Source organism: Thermobia domestica, chromosome 13, assembly GCF_964235325.1.
Source record: "Thermobia domestica chromosome 13, izTheDome1.hap1.1, whole genome shotgun sequence".
In the NCBI taxonomy this organism is placed as follows: Eukaryota; Metazoa; Arthropoda; class Insecta; order Zygentoma; family Lepismatidae; genus Thermobia; species Thermobia domestica.
Window position 1 is genome coordinate 59,131,955 of NC_137466.1, and position 24,296 is coordinate 59,156,250.

Here is a 24,296-nt window from a genome sequence, read left to right on the forward strand (position 1 = left end):
CGCTCAACTCCGCTCATCTTCCAACAAAGTACTCCTGCCCCATATGTAGATAATACAGAAGTTTCCTTCCAACAAAAAATTTCTTTTTTACTATATCTTACTAAGTAGCATGGCAGATTTATCGTGATTAAATATTCAACCACTAATTAATAGATATCTTTCAAGAGCCGTGCAATCATTATCTGCAAATGGTTATATTCCACCGTACTACCACACTAGGAGGGTATACAGAACCGTAGTCAGAAATTTCATTTTGGTGGGTCCAACTTTTGCTACTTTTAAAAACTAATGTCCTATTTGCTGCAAAGTCATATTTCTTCGTTTCCCATTAATTTTCGTTTGACTCGTGGACCTTGCTCTTGGCTACGTCCCCGAGGGTACACCATATACACAGCTAGTTAAATATCCTCGTGTATTACAGCATAGAAAATTGATCTTTGAACGTCACCACTAATAACTAGCATAGAGAGGTATGAAACACACAACACGAGTATACTCACTTTTACGTTGTCAGTCATTCAGTTTATGAGGAGTTGAAGTTCATATGTACAGCTCACAGATGACGAGAAGAACCCTAGCAGAAGCAGTGTGACGTAGGTATGGGCTCGCCCACTTTTCGCACGGGAGTTTCAAATGACACCACGGAATAGCACACAGATAATTACCCGGAGTAGCAGACAACATCTAAGTATAGACCACACCTCAAAAACTGAAAATGGACTTGACCGTGTCGTTGACCTTTCCCCGCTTCCCCTGTTTTAGGGTTCTTCTCGTCATCTGTAAGTACGCGGTGACGATGCATACGTCTCTCATTTACGTACACGGCTTTCTGCTATACGTCTGCTTACCCCGAAATCCACAATCAGGAATTAAGTTGTACGTACTTTCGGCAAGGATTACTTGTACATGTTAATCAAACATATAACATTGTTTTATATGTGTATTTATTAGAACTTACATAATACAACTGTCACTTAGAAATAACAAAATTTGGTTCAACCTTAATTCAAGTAAACAGACGAAAAGTTCAAATTTTAACACATCATTTTAATGAGAATATAAACGTTATAGTACTTAACAAATAGTGTTAAGTTCGTATTGTATCTGAAAACCACTTTCAGCACCAGAGAATGGATTTCTTTTTTCGTCAGTGTGAACATGTATCACATATGGACCGGACATGCCACCTGTGAAATAAGAGAATGAAACAAGAAATATAATTAAAATGAACAAACAATTGCACAGCATGGTAATAACATAAAATAAACTATTCTTTTAAAAGGAATGCAGAATTTCTTCTATAATAAAAAGGAATCAAAGTTTAGTATAGATACGTGAGCAGGGCCGTGCTGTAGGGGGGCGAGCGGGGCGACACTCCAAGAGCCGAAGTAAGGGGGCGAAAAATTCGGGAAGAAAAGGGAAAAAGATAGGAAAAATTGCTGGGAATATATGTATAAGAGCGCCGTCGTATACTCTCGCCCCGGGCGCTGATTTTCCACGGCACGGCCCTGTGCGTGAGAGAACCGAAATAAAGAAGAATAAGTACGCTATTATAAAATAAGTATAGTGTTGGTGTCGTGCATTCTTGTAACCTATTCCTTGTAAATCTTAACCTATTCATTCACCATTCATGAATACTTGAACAAGTCTTGAACATAACTAATGAACAAGGGCGCCCATGTTGTGGTTTACAGAGGGGGAAAAGTATAAGCGATATTTCAAATATAGTTTCAAATTTTGCGGTAACTATTCTAAAAATTCTATTGTGTTTTTGATCTTCCGAAGTACAATTTCCTCTAGAGAGGAGCGAGCACCCCCTTGCCCACTTAATGGGCGCCCTTGCTAATGAATGAAAATCAGTAAATAATTTATTTCCTTACATAATACAAGTGCACATTTTAAACATAAACCTTTTATTCTCAGTTAAAACAGAAAGTACAAGAAAACATAATAAAATATGTAGTGTTGATTTCATACATTCAATAGATCTATAGGCAACAAAAAAACTTAAACTTTTTGTTCATGATTCAATAAAGCTTAACCAAAAAAACTTGAAGAAAACTACTTAAGCCACCATTCGTTCCGTAAAAGACGGGACAGTCCCGATTTTGGATTCGAGTGTCCCGCGTACCCATAAATTTAGTCGGGACAAACAAATGTCCCGTATTTTAGTTCCATCCTATTTCTGCTGTCAATATCAGCTTATCGACTGGAAAACCTGTTATTAGTGAACGAACAATAAGTTGTAACATGAAACAGCTTGGAGCAGGTTATTACTACACCACTCTCACCGATGCCATAGCGAGCAAACCAATACACTAGACTCACAGCGGAGAGTTGAACTTGTTCGTTGGCAGTCAAGGGGATCTGAAACAGGCCGGTAGCTAGTCCAAAAATTTAGGGGGGCCCGATCCAACCATACTATAGTTCATCACCATATTATAGTTCATTTGCAAGCCTACCGTGAAAATTTTAGGGGGCCAGTAAAAATTTAGGGAGCCCACCCCCCTAGACCCCCCCATGGATACAGGCTTGATCTGAAATATTTAAGTGCACGACTTGAGCTGTTTTTGATAATACATCACAAGTGAAATGTTTCAATTTTGTATCAGCAAGAATGCCTCAAGTGAAGTGCATTTTTTCTTCCAATTTGATGCTTTTTCAGATAAAAAATTCCCATGTAAATGCAAAACGCTTATAAGAATTCTACAGAAGCATAATCTTTCCTAAGAACAGTTTGTACTACAGATTGTTCGTTACTTTTTGTGTTCATTTCAGATAATGCTGTGAAAATGTTTCTCAAAAATTTATTTTGTTCGAATCTTTGTGGGGTGGCAGGAGAGATCGAAGGTGTCCCGTATTTTCATGAAAAAAAAATATATGGCAGGCTTAAAACTACTAAGCGAAAATTTTGTTAGTAAATATATTATTCACTTGAATTTACATAATGATTGGTTAAAAGAAACATAATCAATTTTATCTTGCTTTGCTTATGTTCTACATACTACATATTTTCACTGGCCAGCAATCAGCATCATAGAAAAGGTAAGTATAATAAAGTCACTTGAAATACGTAGACAACTAATTACTTCATTATTTGTAGACTGAATATAAAATCCGTGCTAAGTTCCAAAATGAAACTGTTGAGAAAAAGACCAGATTTTACTTCAAAACTGGTGGCGCATAGACCCACGCGCATTTCTCTGGTAATTATTTGATTTTCTGGCGATTCCACAGTGAATATTAGATAGTCGGATTTTGCCTAAGCAGTGTTAGGCACAAAGTCCATATTTTTACATTAAACCGAACTTTTCCATTTTTGGCACTTAGCATGAATTTTATATTCAGTCTACAATTATGAGTGTAATATTTTCGTACTTATAATTAAAGCCCGGAATTAATGGTAAAATGCCATAAGTGCCATTATTGCAATTTTCATGATATTTTCAGGAAAAGTGGAAGTTCACAATTTAGAAGCAATTTGTTGCCATTGTCACAGGCTTTCTCTTCCACTACTCTTTATTTACTCATGAATGACAGCATACCACAGATCTGTGTCTCTCTTATCTGGTCAAGCGATCTCGGTTTCTGATAATAACTGGTCAATTCCCGTTGGAATGTCACAAGTGGAGGGGCGGGGATGCTAGTGCGTATTCAGTTCTTGGAATTTTGAAGCAGTGTTAGGATCTTGGAATGACAAACGAAGATGATTAATTTCAAGAAGTAGCCAGGTGGGCAGTTATTGTGAATCTTAGGCGTGTGTGATACAGAACTGGTATTTATGTGCATTTCAGTATTTCAAGATGCTGAAAGTTGGTCTTTCTAGGCAACAGATGTTGGAAAAATTTGTGAGTGAGTTTGGGCGTACTGTGTTTTCAACAGACTGTTCTGTACTATTTTGTAAGTATGTGAAACTGTGGTTTCCGCTGAAAAGCGTTATTTTGCAACACACCATATAAGCACTGCAAAACACAATTCTGCAAGGACACGCAAATCAGCTGATGAAAAGGTTCAAGATCTTCTTGGAACAGTTACGAATCCCGCTTCGCGTACTAACAGTTTTGCGAATGATCTGTGTGAAGCTCTAATTAACGCGGACATTCCTTTATGGAAGTTAGAAAATGTTTCCTTTAGAAAATCTCTCGAGAAATACGTACACAAAACAAAAAGTTCCAAGTGAATCATCTTTGAGAAAGACTTACGTTGATAGCGCGTACAGCAGAACTATTGACGATATCCGTAAAAGTGTTGCTGACAAAAATATATGGATTTCAATTGATGAAACTTGCGATATTCTAGGACGTTCCATTGTCAACGTTGTAATTGGAACTTTGGAAGGGAAAGAAGGCACACAAACATTTTTGATTGCATCAGAAGTTCTGGAAAAAGTAAATGGCACGGCAATTGCACAGGGGTTTACAAAATCGCTGAGTATTCTGTGGCCAGAATGTATAAAATACAATAAGGTCCTTCTTTTTGTCACAGACGGAGCTGCATACATGAAAAGTGCAGCAAAAGCCTTTAAGGTTCTATTCTCACTTATGCTGCATGTCACCTGTCTGGCACACGCGCTGCATGCAGAGGAAGTTCGTTCTCATTTTCCTTCTTGTGTCAAATGTGAAAAAGGTATTTCTGAAAGCTCCCTCGCGAACAAGTGCATTTCGCGAATTAGCCCCTGAACTTCCGTTTCCACCACAGCCTGTCTTAACGAGATGGGGTACATGGATTAGAGCTGTTCTCTATTACGCTGACAACTTTGAACCCATCAAAAGAATAATTGATACTTTTGATGAGAATCATGCGTCTTCAATTAAGATTACTCAAAGTTTGCTTAAGAAGAATTTCTTGAAAAAGGACTTAGTCCTCATTGCAACATATTTTGCAAAGTAACCAGATGCTATGGCCAAGCTTGAGAAAAATAACAGATTCTCGCTAGTTCTCTGAAAATCTTCAATGATACTCTCAACGGTCTGAGTGTTGTACCTGGTACATTCGGCGTAAGTGTGATTCTGTTGTAAGTGCTAATCCAGATTTGGGAAAATTGAAGGACATCGGTAGTGTTATTGAAGGTGATGCTGATACAACTGTTAACAGTGACATTGATCCTTCCCAAATTACATGTTTCAAGTATGTTCCAGTGAGATCTGTAGATGTGGAAAGATCATTTTCCCATCTAAAGCGAATTCTTTCTGACAGGAGACAAAGTCTTTCCATTGAAAATCTTAAAAAGATATTAATAATTTCAGAGAACAAAACTACGAAAAACCTTTCCATTAGTGAAAATAAACTGCTACAAGTGTAAAATGACTCCACTTTAGTATTTCTTGTGCTTTGAATGTTTGTGCTAATGTAACGAACCGCGTGTGAATAAAATGTGATAGTTTTTTAAGTTATTGTTTGATTGTTACTACTGAAGAATGGCGAATGAATTGGTAGATGTCGTCCCTTCACGGGTTGCGCAAGTTTCCATGATTTTAAGTGGTATGTACAAAGTGCAAAATGAAACATTTTATTCGATTAGTAAACGAATTATAGCATAGCCTATTATAGCTTTTACATATTTTAGTATATATATTTTTTCCCAAAGTTCGTGATTGCTTGTTTGCTTTATTTTGCCATTTTACCTGCCATTTTTGTGTGTTTATTTTGCAATTTTGCCAGCCATTTTCGGGCTTCTATTTCGCCATTAATTCTGGACTTTACTTATAATGCTACGTTCCTCAACCACAATAATCAATAATAAATTCAGGTTCATTTTAAATGTTTCAACAATGAACGTTCACTCAAATCAACCGTTAAACAAGTTAATTTCTGTTTTTTTTTTTAAACATTCTGAAAATCAACTCTTTCGTGATTCTTAAGTCTTCATCCTGGCGAAATTAAAATACCGCTAGTTATACAGTAATTATGCGATATCTTCAAATAGATAAAGGATAATTGAAATATGGAGCAAGAGCGCCCTAGACAATATTATTTTGCGTGAGGTACCGTTATCACAAGTCACCTAGTGGCTTTCCGTTTTCAACTATTTAGAAACGCGAAAATAAATGCCGATTTTCAAAATGGCTCGAAATCGAAAGCAGGTAAGTGAGTCGTTATAACGGTTTCTCATGTAAAATAATATTGTCTAGGGCGCTCTTGTTCCACATTTCGATTATCTTTTATCTATTTGAAGATATCACATAATTACTGTAAAATTAGCGGTATTTTAATTTCGCCGGGATGAAGACTCTTAAGAAAGAAATTTATAATACTCGTAGTATAATTTTAGATCTTTTACGGGATTTTCTAAGAGAAATGAATACAGTACTTACATTTTCATATTATTAATATCAAATGTATTTTTGAAGTAACAAGATCGTTAGAGATATTCACTCTATAATTTGTGACATTATCTATCTATGTAAAAATAACTAGTCTTTCAGCTAGGCTTTAAAGGAAATCCTCACAATTAAAAATTACTTTCTACGAGATAAATAAACGCTGATTATTATGTTGCATACAATATGATTATCGTAACTTAAATATACTAGAAACACCAAGTTGCACGAAAAAAAGCAAATACTGAAATTTAATAAGTAAGGTCGTAATTCATTAAAGTCTGAAATTTACAATATACAGGGTGTAACTTAGTTAATGTAACAAACGTCGGGAGATGATTCCTAACACCGAGATAAGCAAAAAAAAAAAGTCCTATGAACATATAGCATATTGGCATAATTGGCGAGAACCGAAAGCTTGGAAACAATAAGTTCGAAGCGGTAGATATCAACGTGCAGAGACGCACAAATGTATATTCATGTCCAAAATTATTGTCGCATGTCTATAAATACTTTGTTGTAGGAATATAATTTGATAACGAATTCTCCCGATTATTTCTTACAATGTTAGTACGTGTATAATCGGCAAAGGCATATTTCATGTCAAAAGAGCAGTTAATAAGAACAATAAAACGAAAATAAAACTTACTTGTTCATTTAGCAACATTTAGTTTTAATCATTCTAATTTTCGTATTTATAGTTCTTTCCCTATGAAATTTACCACAAATATACATTTCCTCATTATACGCATAGTATCAGTATTAAAAGTACCCTGCAAAACCATAATCAAATTATATTCTTACTAGAAGAGTTATAGATATGCGACAATCATTTTGGACATGAGTGTACATTCGTAGGGCAGATCACAAGGAACGTTCATAATGTCCGCCATTGACAGTAATGCATGCATGACAAGGCCGGATCATGTATTGGCGAATATGTTCGAAAGTACCCCGGACATGTCGAATAGTTGAACAGGTGTTATGGATACGCTGTTCCAAGTCGTTAACAACGTTGACAGGAGTACCATACGCTACATTATTAATGTGTCCTACAGATAAAATTTCAGTGAACTCATATCCAGAAACGGCAGATCAATACACTAGACCACCACGCGTGATCCAATATCTTGGGATGTTGCTGTTCAACAATTAGCGGATATTCACACTGAAATGCGCGGGAGCCCTATGATGGGTAGCATATATGGGCCGACCAGTTGATCATGGACAATACCACACCATATATTGAGTCCAAATTGATGTTCATGTTGAGTGACAACAGTACCATGGGGATGTGCATTTGCACACGTATGTGTGTGTTATGCATGTTGATGATATTCCTTCCAAACGTAGTCTCACCAGTGAACAATCTTGATGCTTGAAACCTCATGATGCACACTGGTCTGTTAGATGAACCACTGGCGGAATGCTTCACGTTGTTGGAAATGCACTTCTGTCAGTCCTTGTACCGTTTTTAGGTGGCAGATTGCAAGGCATTTTCATTGCATAATGAGATGTGTTTTGAAAATTTCAATGAGAAGCGGCAAATCTACACATAATTTTTGGAATTTACTAACGAATACAGCATGTTTCTAAATCTTTTAGTTTCCGATATTTCATTGTGGAAAGAAATTAGTTACAAACATATAAGCATAGGATTTCAATATATAGGAATTGACCACAAACATATGATCGTAGCATTTTAATACATAGATAAATTGCTTACGTGTTCTGGAGTAGTATCAGGTAACAAAAATTAAAAAGTTGAGCCCTCATTCTGAAATTTCCAGTGAGGCTCACAAATTGTTCAGCAATAAATTTCCATATTTACACGACTTTTGCAGCACTTATAGCAAATGATATATTTAGTACTACTTCTGGCCGCGTTTACATCCCAACTTGTCTTCCTGTGTATTTTACAGAGCTACTAATACACACTGGAATGAAGGTACAAGGATAAATAAGTCCCGCTGCCACAGGGAATCAAATCACTGTCGATTGTGTAAAGATAACCAAAAAAGTTCTATCGCTTCTTCACCCACTTTCTAACAACAATATGTAACCTAAGACACACCTAGAAGGTAAAAAATAATCCCCATCAGCATCGACGACCTTCTGCCAAAGTGTTGAATGGCCATGGACTCCATCGCGGTAGAACATGGTGGGCCGTGAAGCGAAGAAGGTATCAAGTGCATTTTGAAACTCTACTAGGGATTTGAACCGGTGTCTTCTAAGGTGATTGTCCAAGGAATGGAACTGATGATAATCGGACGGTGCAATGTCCGGGTAGTATGACAGATGCAATAATGTTTCCCATCCAAAACGTAGAATGGTGTCCCCGGTCATCTTTGTCACGTGTGGCTTAGCGTTGTCCTGTAATAGGACCCCATTGCGATTCAAAAGTGCTGGCTCCAGAGTTTTGAGTTTTTCTTGAACACTGTTCAACTGCTGACAGTACACAGTGGCATTGTGCTCTGACCAGCTAGTAGCAGTTCCCGATGCACGATGCCGTGAGCCACAGGAGGACCTTCATCTGGTGCAGTGTTGGGTTCGGCTGTTTTGGATTATAACCAATGATGACGTGCCATGGATCTTCGTACAGAACCCACTTCTTATCACGTGTCAATACCCTGTCCAGAAATGCCTCCTTCCTCAGACGAGACAGCAAAGAAACACAGATGTCTGCTGACGTTGCCTTCTGGCCCGGAGTCAAATCATGTGGGACCCATCGATCCAAACTCTAGTGCTTTCCGTGTTGATGGAGGTGCTGCAGAGTAGTTTCTCCAGTCAAACTGAATTGTGGTCCCAGTTCCTCATGTCTGGCCACTGTTCGCTTCAATTGCTTTCAGAAGATCTTCATTTTAGTCTTAAGGCACGTGGTGCGTCTTCGAGTGTTTGGTCACCGTTCTTAAACCTGTTAAACCAACTCTGCACTGTCAGCGTTGTCACGACACGCTCATCAAAGGCCTGGCATATTTTCCGCCCCGCTGCAGTGACGTTTGACCCCAATTTGAACTCGTACAGCATATACCCCTTATGACGCTCTGTGGAGGTCACATGTTCACTCTGTCCTTACGCAAGTTTACGGTGTAAGTGAACTGCCACAACCAGGTAGTATGTTGGATATACCCACATCAACAACTGACCTGCGCCTGATTTCCATTCGCATTCAACTCACAATGTGAGGACCAATTGTACACAGACCTCCACAAAAAGCGACAGAGCTTTCTTGGTAACCTTTATAGCTAGATGCCTTGCTGAGTACGAAATACAACTTAAGTATCAGTAGTTACATATAAAGAAAAACCTAAGAGGTATCACAGAAAATAATACATATCGATAGTAGAACCAGTCATGCAATTTTATGTATCTGTCAAAGAAAAGAAAAACCTCTGCATATATTCAAAATGTTTTATTTTGTGCAGTGAGTGAGTCACACTTCTGTTTTAAGCGAATCGAATATTAATTTAACCCACTTTAAACGAAAGGAATAGAGAATTGCGAAACTGTGTTAGGTATTCAATTGGTTGGAGGCAGAAACCATAGTATATGATGTTTGTTCTTTCGGCGGCAGGCGTATAATATCATAGTCATTGGTATATCACTACGTTTACTTGTTATTAAAAATCAATAGTTCTAGTTATACTTACTAATTAGAGCTCTGCTTTGCAGGAAAGATCCACAAATTTTACCATCAATTCTTTCTTCTGTGGAGCCTCCGATCTCTCCGTTTGGAATTAGGATGTAGTCATGACTGAAGAAACTCTGGCCATCAGGACGTGTCATATAATGATCGCATCCTTTAGTACCAAACGGCGAAAGGGAATCCACAGCCGCGAGTTGGAATTTGGTGGCGGTAAGTCGAACACCACATGAATTTAGCTGACGTCGTATGCATATTGCGTAATGTAGTTCAGGGAGATAAAGGTTGTTGGGGAAACTAAAGCTCTGTATGGTGCCCTTTGAACCAGTAAAATACTGCAGACATCCTTCAGGTGCTGAAATTTAAAAAAAAATATTATTATTACGAGGATTTTTTTCTTTAGATATAGAGGGCAGCGCATCATCTACTATAGTGCTGCCAAAATGTCTTGAGCCGTGGCAAAAATATGAAGTAAAGCTCATACCCTCGACACACCCACGCGTTGAGTCAATAAGGGTTCAGCTCCTAGTAGCGCTTTGGTATATCTATAGTGATGTAGGGGTTAGCCGTGGAAGCACCTGGTTAGTCAGCAAAAGATACATTAGACCTGGAATACATAAAATAGATTTCTCAACTAAAAGTTAAAGGTAATGGATTAACAAACATTAACATTCTTTAATTATTTTCCATTATATTGGCTCAAACGCTGGAGAATGCCTGTGTAACGGTATCATTTTACCCCCGGGACAGGTTTACCCCCGGTAAAACTGTACTAGGGGGTAAAGATATCCCGGCTATAACGCGGGACCAGATTACTCCCGGGATCAGATTACCCCCCAAATAAAACACAAGAAAATGAAGTAATACTCGAAATATTGTACCATATTTAAGTTAAACACCTTACAACACTAATTAGTTGCCCCACCACTTTAGTCCTTTCTCTAATTATACCCCTCCCACAAGAAAAGCGGCAAAATAGCACTCACAAAGGAAAAATCGACGCTATTAATGCTGGTTTCACTTAAAGCGTATCTACGGCATTAATACATATACCTCAATACTAACAATTGTCAGAACACGAAATTCAGCAATTAACATAGGAAATAATGGAGGGGGGTAATCGTGTCCCGGGATCAGATTACCCCCCATAAAAAAAACAAACAAATCAAGTGATATTCGAAATGTTGTTCCATACTTAAGTTAACCACCTTACAACACTAACTAGTTGCCCCACCACTTTAGTCCTTTCTCCAATTATATCCCTCCCACAAGAAAAGCGGCAAAATTGCACTCACAAAGGAAAAATCGACGCTATTAATGCTGGTTTCACTTAAAGCACATCTAAGACATTAGTACATATACCTCAATACTAACAATTGTCAGAAAACGAAATTCATCAATTAACATAGGAAATAATGGAGGTGGGTAATCGTGTCCCGGGATCAGATTACCCCCCTAAAAAAACAAACAAATCAAGTGATATTCGAAATGTTGTTCCATATTTAAGTTAAACACCTTACAACACTAATTAATTGCCCCACCACTTTAGTCCTTTCTCTAATTATACCCCTCCCACAAGAAAAGCGGCAAAATAGCACTCACAAAGGAAAAATCGACGCTATTAATGCTGGTTTCACTTAAAGCACATCTAAGACATTAGTACATATACCTCAATACTAACAATTGTCAGAACACGAAATTCAGCAATTAACATAGGAAATAATGGAGGGGGGTAATCGTGTCCCGGGATCAGATTACCCCCCTAAAAAAACAAGCAAATAAAGTGATATTCGAAATGTTGTTCTATATTTAAGTTAAACACCTTACAACACTAATTAATTGCCCCACCACTTTAGTCCTTTCTCTAATTATACCCCTCCCACAAGAAAAGCGGCAAAATAGCACTCACAAAGGAAAAATCGACGCTATTAATGCTGGTTTCACTTAAAGCACATCTAAGACATTAGTACATATACCTCTATACTAACGATTGTCAGAACACGAAATTCAGCAATTAACATAGGAAATAATGGAGGGGGGTAATCGTGTCCCGGGATCAGATTACCCCCCTAAAAAAACAAGCAAATAAAGTGATATTCGAAATGTTGTTCCATATTTAAGTTAAACACCTTACAACACTAATTAATTGCCCCACCACTTTAGTCCTTTCTCTAATTATACCCCTCCCACAAGAAAAGCGGCAAAATAGCACTCACAAAGGAAAAATCGACGCTATTAATGCTGGTTTCACTTAAAGCACATCTAAGACATTAGTACATATACCTCTATACTAACGATTGTCAGTACACGAAATTCAGCAATTAACATAGGAAATAATGGAGGGGGGTAATCGTGTCCCGGGATCAGATTACCCCCCCTAAAAAACAAGCAAATAAAGTGATATTCGAAATGTTGTTCCATATTTAAGTTAAACACCTTACAACACTAATTAGTTGCCCCACCACTTTAGTCCTTTCTCTAATTATACCCCTCCCACAAGAAAAGCGGTAAAATAGCACTCACAAAGGAAAAATCGACGCTATTAATGCTGGTTTTACTTAAAGCGTATCTAAGACATTAATACATATACCTCAATACTAACAATTGTCAGAACACGAAATTCAGCAATTAACATAGGAAATAATGGAGGGGGTTAATCGTGTTCCGGGATCAGATTACCCCCCCTAAAAAACAAGCAAATAAAGTGATATTCGAAATGTTGTTCCATATTTAAGTTAAACACCTTACAACACTAATTAGTTGCCCCACCACTTTAGTCCTTTCTCTAATTATACCCCTCCCACAAGAAAAGCGGCAAAATAGCACTCACAAAGGAAAAATCGACGCTATTAATGCTGGTTTCACTTAAAGCACATCTAAGACATTAGTACATATACCTCTATACTAACGATTGTCAGAACACGAAATTCAGCAATTAACATAGGAAATAATGGAGGGGGGTAATCGTGTCCCGGGATCAGATTACCCCCCTAAAAAAACAAGCAAATAAAGTGATATTCGAAATGTTGTTCCATATTTAAGTTAAACACCTTACAACACTAATTAATTGCCCCACCACTTTAGTCCTTTCTCTAATTATACCCCTCCCACAAGAAAAGCGGCAAAATAGCACTCACAAAGGAAAAATCGACGCTATTAATGCTGGTTTCACTTAAAGCACATCTAAGACATTAGTACATATACCTCTATACTAACGATTGTCAGTACACGAAATTCAGCAATTAACATAGGAAATAATGGAGGGGGGTAATCGTGTCCCGGGATCAGATTACCCCCCCTAAAAAACAAGCAAATAAAGTGATATTCGAAATGTTGTTCCATATTTAAGTTAAACACCTTACAACACTAATTAGTTGCCCCACCACTTTAGTCCTTTCTCTAATTATACCCCTCCCACAAGAAAAGCGGTAAAATAGCACTCACAAAGGAAAAATCGACGCTATTAATGCTGGTTTTACTTAAAGCGTATCTAAGACATTAATACATATACCTCAATACTAACAATTGTCAGAACACGAAATTCAGCAATTAACATAGGAAATAATGGAGGGGGTTAATCGTGTTCCGGGATCAGATTACCCCCCCTAAAAAACAAGCAAATAAAGTGATATTCGAAATGTTGTTCCATATTTAAGTTAAACACCTTACAACACTAATTAGTTGCCCCACCACTTTAGTCCTTTCTCTAATTATACCCCTCCCACAAGAAAAGCGGCAAAATAGCACTCACAAAGGAAAAATCGACGCTATTAATGCTGGTTTCACTTAAAGCGTATCTAAGACATTAATACATATACCTCAATACTAACGATTGTCAGAACACCAAATTGAGCAATTAACATAGAAAATAATGGAGGGGTAATCGTGTCCCGGGATCAGATTACATCCATATAAAAACAAGCAAATCAAGTGATATTCGAAATGTTGTTCTATATTAAGCTAAACATCTTACAACACTAACTAGTTGCCCCACCACTTTAGTCCTTTCTCTTATTATACCCCCTCTCACAAGAAAAGCGGCAAAATAGCACTCACGAAGAAAAAATCAACTCTCTTAATGCTGGTTTCACTTAAAGCGTATCTTCGTCATTGGTACACATACGTGTATATTAACCCTAGGAACACCAAGGTATTTTGGGTTACGTGGATAAGCAACGGAAAGTGGGAGTCTCTGATTCCTACAGCATAGAAGTCATTATTTGTCACGAAAAGTAATTTATTTTGACTGATGCGAATATGAGATGTGTAAGACTTCATATATTTTTATTCTCTATTATTACGAGGTTTCTAAGTACAGTGTTGCAAACTGTATATTTGGAATTGTTTTAGTTACCAATTTTTATTTATGTCGGTAAGTATGACCTACTTACTTTACTTGTTTTTTTAGAAAAAGTATAACAGATCAATAGCAACTTAGTACAGTGTAGTGTTTGTACAAAGGCGGCTTCTAAAAGCAATTTGGTGGTGGTGCAGAAAAGTGGGGAAGGAGGGGGAAGAGTGGGGAATACTTCAGTATTCCAATGAATTCAGGATTAATCTTTAATAATTCCATCCCGATTATCCTTGGAATGGCGATTTTTTTTTTTCAAATTTTGTTTCCGCGAAAAGATAGACATTGTGAGGGACGTTTATTGGACACTATACGAAATCTCACCAGTAAAGCAGTGTTGCCAACACAATAATTGTTACAGTTTTTCTAGTAGCACAACGTCAGGGTTTTGCACCTATGGAATGAATATGTAAAACGTAAGCAAACAAGCTACGACTTCTCTGTCAGGTTTGTAAACTAACACACTACATCATGAATATTACAGGGGATACATTGCAAGAAAAGTACCACTGATTCCATTTGTTCAATTTGCATTATCAAATATAATGTTCAAATCACTGTCCTAAGCATCAAAATCAGAAAGTGTTATTTCCACCTTGCTATATTCGAGCTAGTGGTGGGCGAAAAACCGGAAAAATATCCTTAGGTTTTTCCCTGAGTTTAAAGCCGGTTTTCCCCCATTTCGGGAAAATATAGGGTTTTTTATATAACGACGAGAAAAAAATATATTTTTATCTATAATTATTTTTGTTTATAAGTGTAGCTATCTCTCTTGACATAGAGAAAATTGCATGTTCACTCACAATATAATAATACAGTTCTCATAAGTTTTACTATTATATGAGGTGGTACATGAGTTTTTATGTCTGATGTTACCCCAACATGTTTTGCATTAGTTCTTAAGAAAATCCGTAGATATTTGTGCAGAAATGAAGAATATGTTTCCTTTTCTGGTCATCTCCGACAATCCAAACTTACAGACAACTTGAAGATGTCTGAAGAAAAGATTAACAGAAGAAAGAGATTAAAAAGAGTGGATACTACTAGATAGGCAAATAAAAACGATGCTTTAAGAACTGTGCTGTCCTGTTTTGATGTGATACAAATTCTTTACAATCCGAGTATAGACATAGATCCATATGGCGATACTAAAGCTACATGTAAAGGTTTGCTCAAACAACTTATTATGATGTTGTTGGTGCAGTGCATATCTCTACTAAGATATTTAAAGTTCTTAGTCCTGTGATGGTTTGTCTTCAAGGCACAACAGTTGATTATAGAATAGTTTATTCAGTGATTGATGGAATGAAAAAAAGAAGCTTAGATCACTAAGTAATAATGAATCGTGGAATAATATATGTTCAAAAATAGATACATTTGGTGATTGTATCTATCATTTGGCATTGGTACTGTATATTAACAACTGTCGGAATACTAAATTCAGTAATAAACATAAGAAGTAATGAAGGGGGTAATCGTGTCCCTGGATCAGATTACCCCCATATAAAAAAAAAACAAGCAAATCAAGTGATATTCGAAACGTTGTTCCGTATAAAGTTAAATACCTCAGAATAGTAATTAGTTCGTCCACCGGTTTAGTCCTTTCTCTTACTATAACCCTCCCCCAAACAAGAAGGGGCATAATAGCACTCACAAGGGAAAAATCAACGTGATTAGTGAAAGGTTCTTTTAACGCATATCTCCAACGTTAGTGCTCATAAATGTACACTAACAATGCGGAAGAGTAAATTCGGTAATCAACATAGGAAATAATGAAGTTGGGTTTCCTGGTCCCGGGATCGAATTATGCCACACAAAACGTAATCAAATAAAATGATATTCGAAATGTTGTTCTCTGCTAAGTTAAACACCTCGAGACAGTAATCAGTTTACCCGACGCTTTATTCCTTTGTCTCATTATATTCCTCTGAAGGAAAGCCAGTAAAGGAACCCTGAGGCGATTACTATCCACCATAATGTGTTATTCTGCATTGCTGCTCACTTCTTTCAGATACTGATATTTGTAATAATGTATAGGTACGTTCTTTTAAGGGGAGTTTAAAGTAGATTCCCCAAGAGATGACTGGAAATTTTCCCAAGTATTAGAATATATTTTTGTAGAAAGATGCATTATTAAAAATAAGTCAAACAGGTTCAACAGATCAATATTAAAACTTTGCTCATAACCAATTGAATCTCCAATAAGAATAATTCGTGCAGTTATCTGATAGTTCGTTTCTTTTCTTTGTCAAAGAGGTAAATTTTTAATAAAGTATACGGACCACCACACTAAACGTCCTCGCTCCAATTTCTTAAAATAAGTGATGATATTGTGGAGATGTTTAACATTTATTTGGAAAATAGAATAAAAGAATATATTTGTGCAGAACTTCATTTGAGGAAATTTTCCATCCCAAAACTTTTTCCATATTGTATATTAGAATTAGTTATGAAATATTACTAGGGTAACTGAAAGTAAGTTCACCATTGAAATGCAATTTATTTCTAATGAGTTTGGTTTACAAAAGTAACTCATTTATATATTTACTATGTCCGTGTGTGTATGCATGTATGTGTGTCCGTCTGGGAGACAAAAATCTCAAGAACTCAAGGATCAGAAACAATTTTGGCCAAAATATAAAGGATCAAAAGTTATGAGACTAGTTTGTTATTTTCTCAACTATCTACTCAAATCGGAAGTGCTTCAAATATACCATTTTCAGTTTTACTGTTGATCACCCTATAACAAAAACGGTAAATAGATAATGAGATGTGGTTTTCTGCAATCGATTAAGCGCCTCAAGAATATATTTCAATTTCACCCGCAACTTTCTACTAAAACCAAAAGTGGTACAAATTCACTACAACCTCCGGTTTCAATAAAAGGTGGTTTCAGATTTACTCCGGGGAAAGACTTACAATTCCGGAGGATGAAAACAGTACTGTAAAAGTACTGGATACCTACCTGATGGACCTATTTCTAATGAGCAAGCTGCTATGAACAAGGTAACAGAATTAAATCTTGTTGGCGCTAGTGGCGTTCACTTATATTTCAACAATGCAGAGGATTGCAATATAGCAGCTATATTGGATTTCAAGTATGGATGGAAAAATATTTTTACAATCACTACATGATAGTCTTCATAATGATTATTGTTTATAGCTGACACAAATAGTCATATATATACAAAACCCTTCATTTGGTTAGGGGGTTTGCCTCCAGACGCCTATAATTTTGCTCGACCTACCGCTTCGCCCCTCATTGAAATACCAACTTTCATGTCTCTAACCTTTCGGAATTCTATAATATACCAAATTTTAACTCATGTACATTCATGTCCAAACTGATTGTCGCATATCTATAACTGTCTTCTTGTAAGAATACAATTTGATAATGATTTAGCAGGGTACTTTTGATACTATTACTATGTTTATAATCGGGAAATGTATATTTTTGGTAAAGTTCATAGGAAAAGAATTATAAATACGAAAATTAGAATGAGTAATACAAAATATTGGTAAATGGACAAGAAAGTTTTATTTTCGTTTTATTGTTCTTATTTACTATTCTTTTGACATGCAATTTGCCACATACATATCTTTTCCGATTATTCACCTACCAACATTACAAGAAATAATGGGCGAATTCCTTATCAAATAATATTCCCACAACAACATATTTATAGAGACATGCGACAATAATTTTGGACATGAGTGTACCAGGGACCGGCACCCCCCATTTAACCTCAAATTCTACGTTTGTTCGGCCTACGGCCTCGCACTTCATAAACTTCTAAGCAGTTCAAATAAGAATCTTCATGTCCTTTACCTTACGGGATCCCAAGATATAAACATCTTATTACAATAATTATAGTCCTTATCCTTTCCCCCTCCTTTTCTTCCTTTCTAGGACACATATCAAAAACGGTGAAATACGTATCAAATAATTTTAAATCAGGAATCGAAATATCAAATTACGTGTTTCTAAACTTCACAAATTCCGACATATCGAGATTTCATTATAATAATTCTAATCCCCATCCCCAAGATATTAAAGTCTAATTATAATAATTACACAGTAAAAATTGGTTGTGTTAATTCAACTCAATTTTAACACATGGCAGTGGTTCCAGCGTGACTATCACTATGCGGTGTTAGTTCAACACATACCCCGCGGTGTTGGCGTTAAACACATGGGATGTGTTACGTCTTTAACACATAACCGGTGTTGAGCCGTGCCGTAAGCGTTAATGAACCACAAAATTACTCCCTCAAAATATGTTAAATCGCCTATATGCGTAATGTGTTTACATTATGATGAGTCTAAAAAAAACATTTAAACAAGTAAAAAAATATTGCAGTGGCGGGGGAATGGCGCGATCCACCAACCATTCGATAACTAGCAACGTGCTCTTCAGACTTGGCCACGGGAAGCGATGAAGAAAACGTCGCTTGTAGAGGGATAAATTGTTGAGGTTTTTTGAATTTGGCTAATCAGAGTGCTCCTTTAAGCCGTGTATATTCGACGATAACCGTTCGGAATAAGATAAACTCTGCCCGCCATGTATACCTGGATTTGTTTAAGTATTTCTTTCTACTGTGTTTGTCTGTAGCTTCAATTCATAAGCCTTTATATTTAAATACGGCACTCACGCAGAAAACAACAGCGAAGATTCTACACTTGTGTTAATTTAACACACAGGTTGTGTGTCATTTCAACTACCGGCGTTTGACACACAACTCCGAATGGAGAGTTAGTTGTTCTAACCACTTGTTTGTGTTATATTTTAACACAATCGCGTTAACACATAGGCATGTCGTTGAAATAACACAACGATTTTTACAGTGTATAGTTCTCATCTTTTTTCCACCTCTTTTCCTACTTTCTAGTAAGTGTCAAGAAATGCTGAGACGAGTGTCAAATTATTTGAAAACAGATATCAAGAAAACTCGCTTGAACTCGCTCGTGCCCATCCCTACCTGTCACCGTGTAAAGATGTAATATATATGCCTCTTTAGATTATTGTTTTAAACAAAATAAACATTTTAAGCATGATTTTTGTTTAAAACAAAGTACAAGCAAACATAAAAAACGTCCTTTTTTTTAAAAAAAAATTGTTTCTTTTCAACCACGGTATTAAGACAGTTGTTAATATACAGATATGAGTACCAATGCCGGAGACATGATTTAAGTGAAACCAGCATTAATAGCGTTGAATTTTCCTTTGTGAGTGCTATTTTGCCGCTTTTTCTTGTAGGGGGGGTATAATTAGAGAAAGGACTAAAGTGGTGGGGCAACTAATTAGTGTTGTAAGATGTTTAACTTAATATAGAACAACATTTCGAATATCACTTGATTTGCTTGTTTTTTTATATGGGGGTAATCTGATCCCGGGACACGATTACCCCCCTCCATTATTTCCTAAGTTAATTGCTGAATCTCGTCTTGTGACAATTGTTAGTATAGACGTGTATGTACTAGTGTCTTAGATATGCTTTAAGTGAAACCAGCATTAACAGCGTTGATTTTTCCTTCGTGAGTGCTATTTTGCCGCTTTTCTTGTGTGAGGGGTATAATTAGAGAAAGGACTAAAGTGGTGGGGCAACTAGTTAGTGTTGTAAGGTGGTTAACTTAAGTATGGAACAACATTTCGAATATCACTTGAATTGCTTGTTTTTAGGGGGGGGGTAATCTGATCCCGGGACAAGATTACCCCCCTCCATTATTTCCTATGTTAATTGCTGAATTTCGTGTTCTGACAATCGTTAGTATAGAGGTATATGTACTAATGCCTTAGATACGCTTTAAGTGAAACCAGCATTAATAGCGTCGATTTTTCCTTTGTGAGTGCTATTTTGCCGCTTTTCTTGTGGGAGGGGTATAATTAGAGAAAGGACTAAAGTGGCGGGGTAACTAGTTAGTGTTGTAAGGTGTTTAACTAAATATAGAACAACATTTCGAATATCACTTGATTTGCTTGTTTTTTTAGTTGGGGTAATCTGATCCCGGGACACGATTACCTCCCTCCATTATTTCCTATGTTAATTGCTGAATTTCGTGTTCTGACAATTGTTAGTATTGAGGTATATGTTTTAATGTCTTAGATACGCTTTAAGTGAAACCAGCATTAATAGCGTCGATTTTTCCTTTGTGAGTGCTATTTTGCCGCTTTTCTTGTGGGAGGGGTATAATTAGAGAAAGGACTAAAGTGGTGGGGCAACTAGTTAGTGTTGTAAGGTGTTTAACTTAAATATGGAACAACATTTCGAATATCACTTTATTTGCTTGTTTTTTAGGGGGGTAATCTGATCCCGGGACACGATTACCCCCCTCCATTATTTCCTATGTTAATTGCTGAATTTCGTGTTCTGACAATCGTTAGTATAGAGGTATATGTACTAATGTCTTGGATGTGCTTTAAGTGAAACCAGCATTAATAGCGTCGATTTTTCCTTTGTGAGTGCTATTTTGCCGCTTTTCTTGTGGGAGGGGTATAATTAGAGAAAGGACTAAAGTGGTGGGGCAACTAATTAGTGTTGTAAGGTGTTTAACTTAAGTATGGAACAACATTTCGAATATCACTTGATTTGTTTGTTTTTATAGGGGGGGTAATCTGATCCCGGGACACGATTACCCACCTCCATTATTTCCTATGTTAATTGATGAATTTCGTTTTCTGACAATTGCTAGTATAGAGGTATATGTACTAATGCCGTAGATACGCTTTAAGTGAAACCAGCATTAATAGCGTCGATTTTTCCTTTGTGAGTGCTATTTTGCCGCTTTTCTTGTGGGAGGGGTATAATTAGAGAAAGGACTGAAGTGGTGAGGCAATTAATTAGTGTTGTAAGGTGTTTAACTTAAATATGGAACAACATTTCGAATATCACTTGATTTGTTTGTTTTTTTAGGGGGGTAATCTGATCCCGGGACACGATTACCCACCTCCATTATTTCCTATGTTAATTGCTGAATTTCGTGTTCTGACAATTGTTAGTATTGAGGTATATGTACTAATGCCGTAGATACGCTTTAAGTGAAACCAGCATTAATAGCGTCGATTTTTCCTTTGTGAATGCTATTTTGCCGCTTTTCTTGTGGGAGGGGTATAATTAGAGAAAGGACTAAAGTGGTGGGGCAATTAATTAGTGTTGTAAGGTGTTTAACTTAAATATGGAACAACATTTCGAATATCACTTGATTTGTTTGTTTTTTTAGGGGGGGGGTAATCTGGTCCCGGGACACGATTACCCCTCCATTATTTCCTATGTTAATTGCTGAATTTCGTGTTCTGACAATTGTTAGTATTGAGGTATATGTACTAATGCCGTAGATACGCTTTAAGTGAAACCAGCATTAATAGCGTCGATTTTTCCTTTGTGACTGCTATTTTGCCGCTTTTCTTGTGGGAGGGGTATAATTAGAGAAAGGACTAAAGTGGTGGGGCAATTAATTAGTGTTGTAAGGTGTTTAACTTAAATATGGAACAACATTTCGAATATCACTTGATTTGTTTGTTTTTTTAGGGGGGTAATCTGATCCCGGGACACGATTACCCCCTCCATTATTTCCTATGTTAATTGCTGAATTTCGTGTTCTGACAATTGTTAGTATTGAGGTATATGTACTAATGTCTTAGATGTGCTTTAAGTGAAACCAGCATTAATAGCGTCGATTTTTCCTTTGTGAGTGCTATTTTGCCGCTTTTCTTGTGGGAGGGGTATAATTAGAGAAAGGACTAAAGTGGTGGGGCAATTAATTAGTGTTGTAAGGTGTTTAACTTAAATATGGAACAACATTTCGAATATCACTTGATTTGTTTGTTTTTTAGGGGGGGTAATCTGATCCCGGGACACGATTACCCCCCTCCATTATTTCCTATGTTAATTGCTGAATTTCGTGTTCTGACAATTGTTAGTATTGAGGTATATGTACTAATGTCTTAGATGTGCTTTAAGTGAAACCAGCATTAATAGCGTCGATTTTTCCTTTGTGAGTGCTATTTTGCCGCTTTTCTTGTGGGAGGGGTATAATTAGAGAAAAGACTAAAGTGGTGGGGCAACTAATTAGTGTTGTAAGGTGTTTAACTTAAATATGGTACAATATTTCGAGTATTACTTCATTTTCTTGTGTTTTATTTGGGGGGTAATCTGGTCCCGGGGGTAATCTGGTCCCGCGTTATAGCCGGGATATCTTTACCCCCTAGTACAGTTTTACCGGGGGTAAACCTGTCCCGAGGGTAAAATGATACCGTTACTCCTGCACTAAAATTATATTTAAAATTAGTACACACATTACAAAAGGATTCACATATACAGCAACAACATTTCCATCATTGAGAAACGTAGCGTATCATAACATTGTGTACTTCAATGATGGTCTGGAAAGAAAGTTATTGTCGCATTCCCGCAATTACGTGCGGTACAGTGAAATCTCCCTTAACAGACACCTCTATAATACGGTCATTTTTTTTTTCGGCAAAAATATATGTTCCCTTATGGAACAAAACCTTCTCTTTTACGGACACTCTCAGATACGGACGAGGACAGTCATTATTTTCCCCAGACATTTCAATAACCTCTTCATAACGGACAAAAATTATTCTCGATTCGATATGTTTGATATATTATTCCTCACAATCGTATCTATAATGAGTCTAGACCTGGTGAACTATCAAACAGAACAGCTTCAAGGTGAACTTGAATTTTTTTTCTGCCCGCAATAAACTGCTTTCTGGTGGAAATCCTAGAAAACCTTCAATACGCGATAACACTCATGCAGGGTCAGTCGTGTGGTCAAGAATTCTGTGCGAACTATCTTCCCTTCCCTAACAAATTTAGTCCTTTTGCATCTGGGCCTTGCATCTTTCCCGACAATTTCATAAATAACAAAACAAACATTGTTCGTTTAACAGTAACTCTTTCAACGAGCAATGTTTCCTCTCTTACTTTTTTTTGGGGGGGGGAAGCAACTTTTTGTTTTACTTATGATACTGGAACAAGTCTGGGTTGGAGTTTTCCCGGCTTCCTTTTTCACTTTCTCTAAGAGGATTTTTTTTTTTTTTTGCGATTGGGGCTGGGTCAATAAACATATGCACTTCCATATGCCTTTTCATCCATTCCATCAACGAAGAAACTGCGCGAGTACACACACACATATATACATGTTTCTTCCGCAACCGTACTGAGGATTCTCAGAGGACACTTGCTAATGAGTTTTATTACCCTTGTAGAGGAGAAAGTATGCCTTTTTTGCTAAACAAAAGAGTTTAGCCGATTAGTTGGTTCCTAACGCATCTTTTGAGAAGGTTCTGAGAATTTGAAATAAATGAGAAACGCTTGCAGGGTGATGACATGTACTTAAGAAAATTAACATACACGCATTTCCTTTTGCAGAACCGGTATACGAATATATTAACACATCCCCCAGCAGTAATATTATTTAACAGAAATTAATTTCTTCTTCATCCCTCCCAGTAATTCAAATACGTACTAAATAGAGTATTTTCATATTGAATTTTACGTACTTACGTTCATACACAATGTATTTACTGTGTATTGCAGCACACAATTACCGTTGTAAGAAATTTAATTTCTGTAACCTCTCTGTAACGGACACCTCTCAATAACGGACAAAATGCATGCCCCATTGGTGTCCGTTATTAAGAGGTTTCACTGTACAATTAATAACCTGGTGATATTTGGTCTCCAAGTTAGCGGTCGACAAAACTTAAGTCATATTTTTGAGAAAAATAATATTAATGAAATTCATAAGATGGGGATCAAACTGGGATGGTAATATCTATGCGACCTAGATCTCCTACTATACAAGTATGTTAAATATTATGATCTGCAGGCTTTTGGTTCTTAAGTTATCCACAATCAACGTTCTAAATCTATTCATTGTGCGTAATAACAGCATAATTAATACTTTTTAAATATCAATTGAAGGCCAGTTTTGGACAGAAAAAATATCAAAGAA

The 24,296-nt window shown here is 36.8% G+C and overlaps 1 protein-coding gene across 1 annotated transcript in view; it reads right to left on the reverse strand.

Moving 5' to 3' along the window:
* Window positions 1-979: 979 nt before the first annotated feature.
* LOC145667613 (uncharacterized) overlaps window positions 980-24,296 on the reverse strand; it is an 81,221-nt gene continuing 57,904 nt past the window's right edge. Inside the window, exons 6-7 of the mRNA XM_081735077.1 lie at window positions 9,971-10,318; window positions 980-1,187 (exon numbers count right to left, since the gene is read on the reverse strand). Coding sequence (XP_081591203.1) covers window positions 1,075-1,187; window positions 9,971-10,318 — 461 coding nt within the window. The 3' untranslated portion in view covers window positions 980-1,074. The remainder of the gene's footprint in view (window positions 1,188-9,970; window positions 10,319-24,296) is intronic.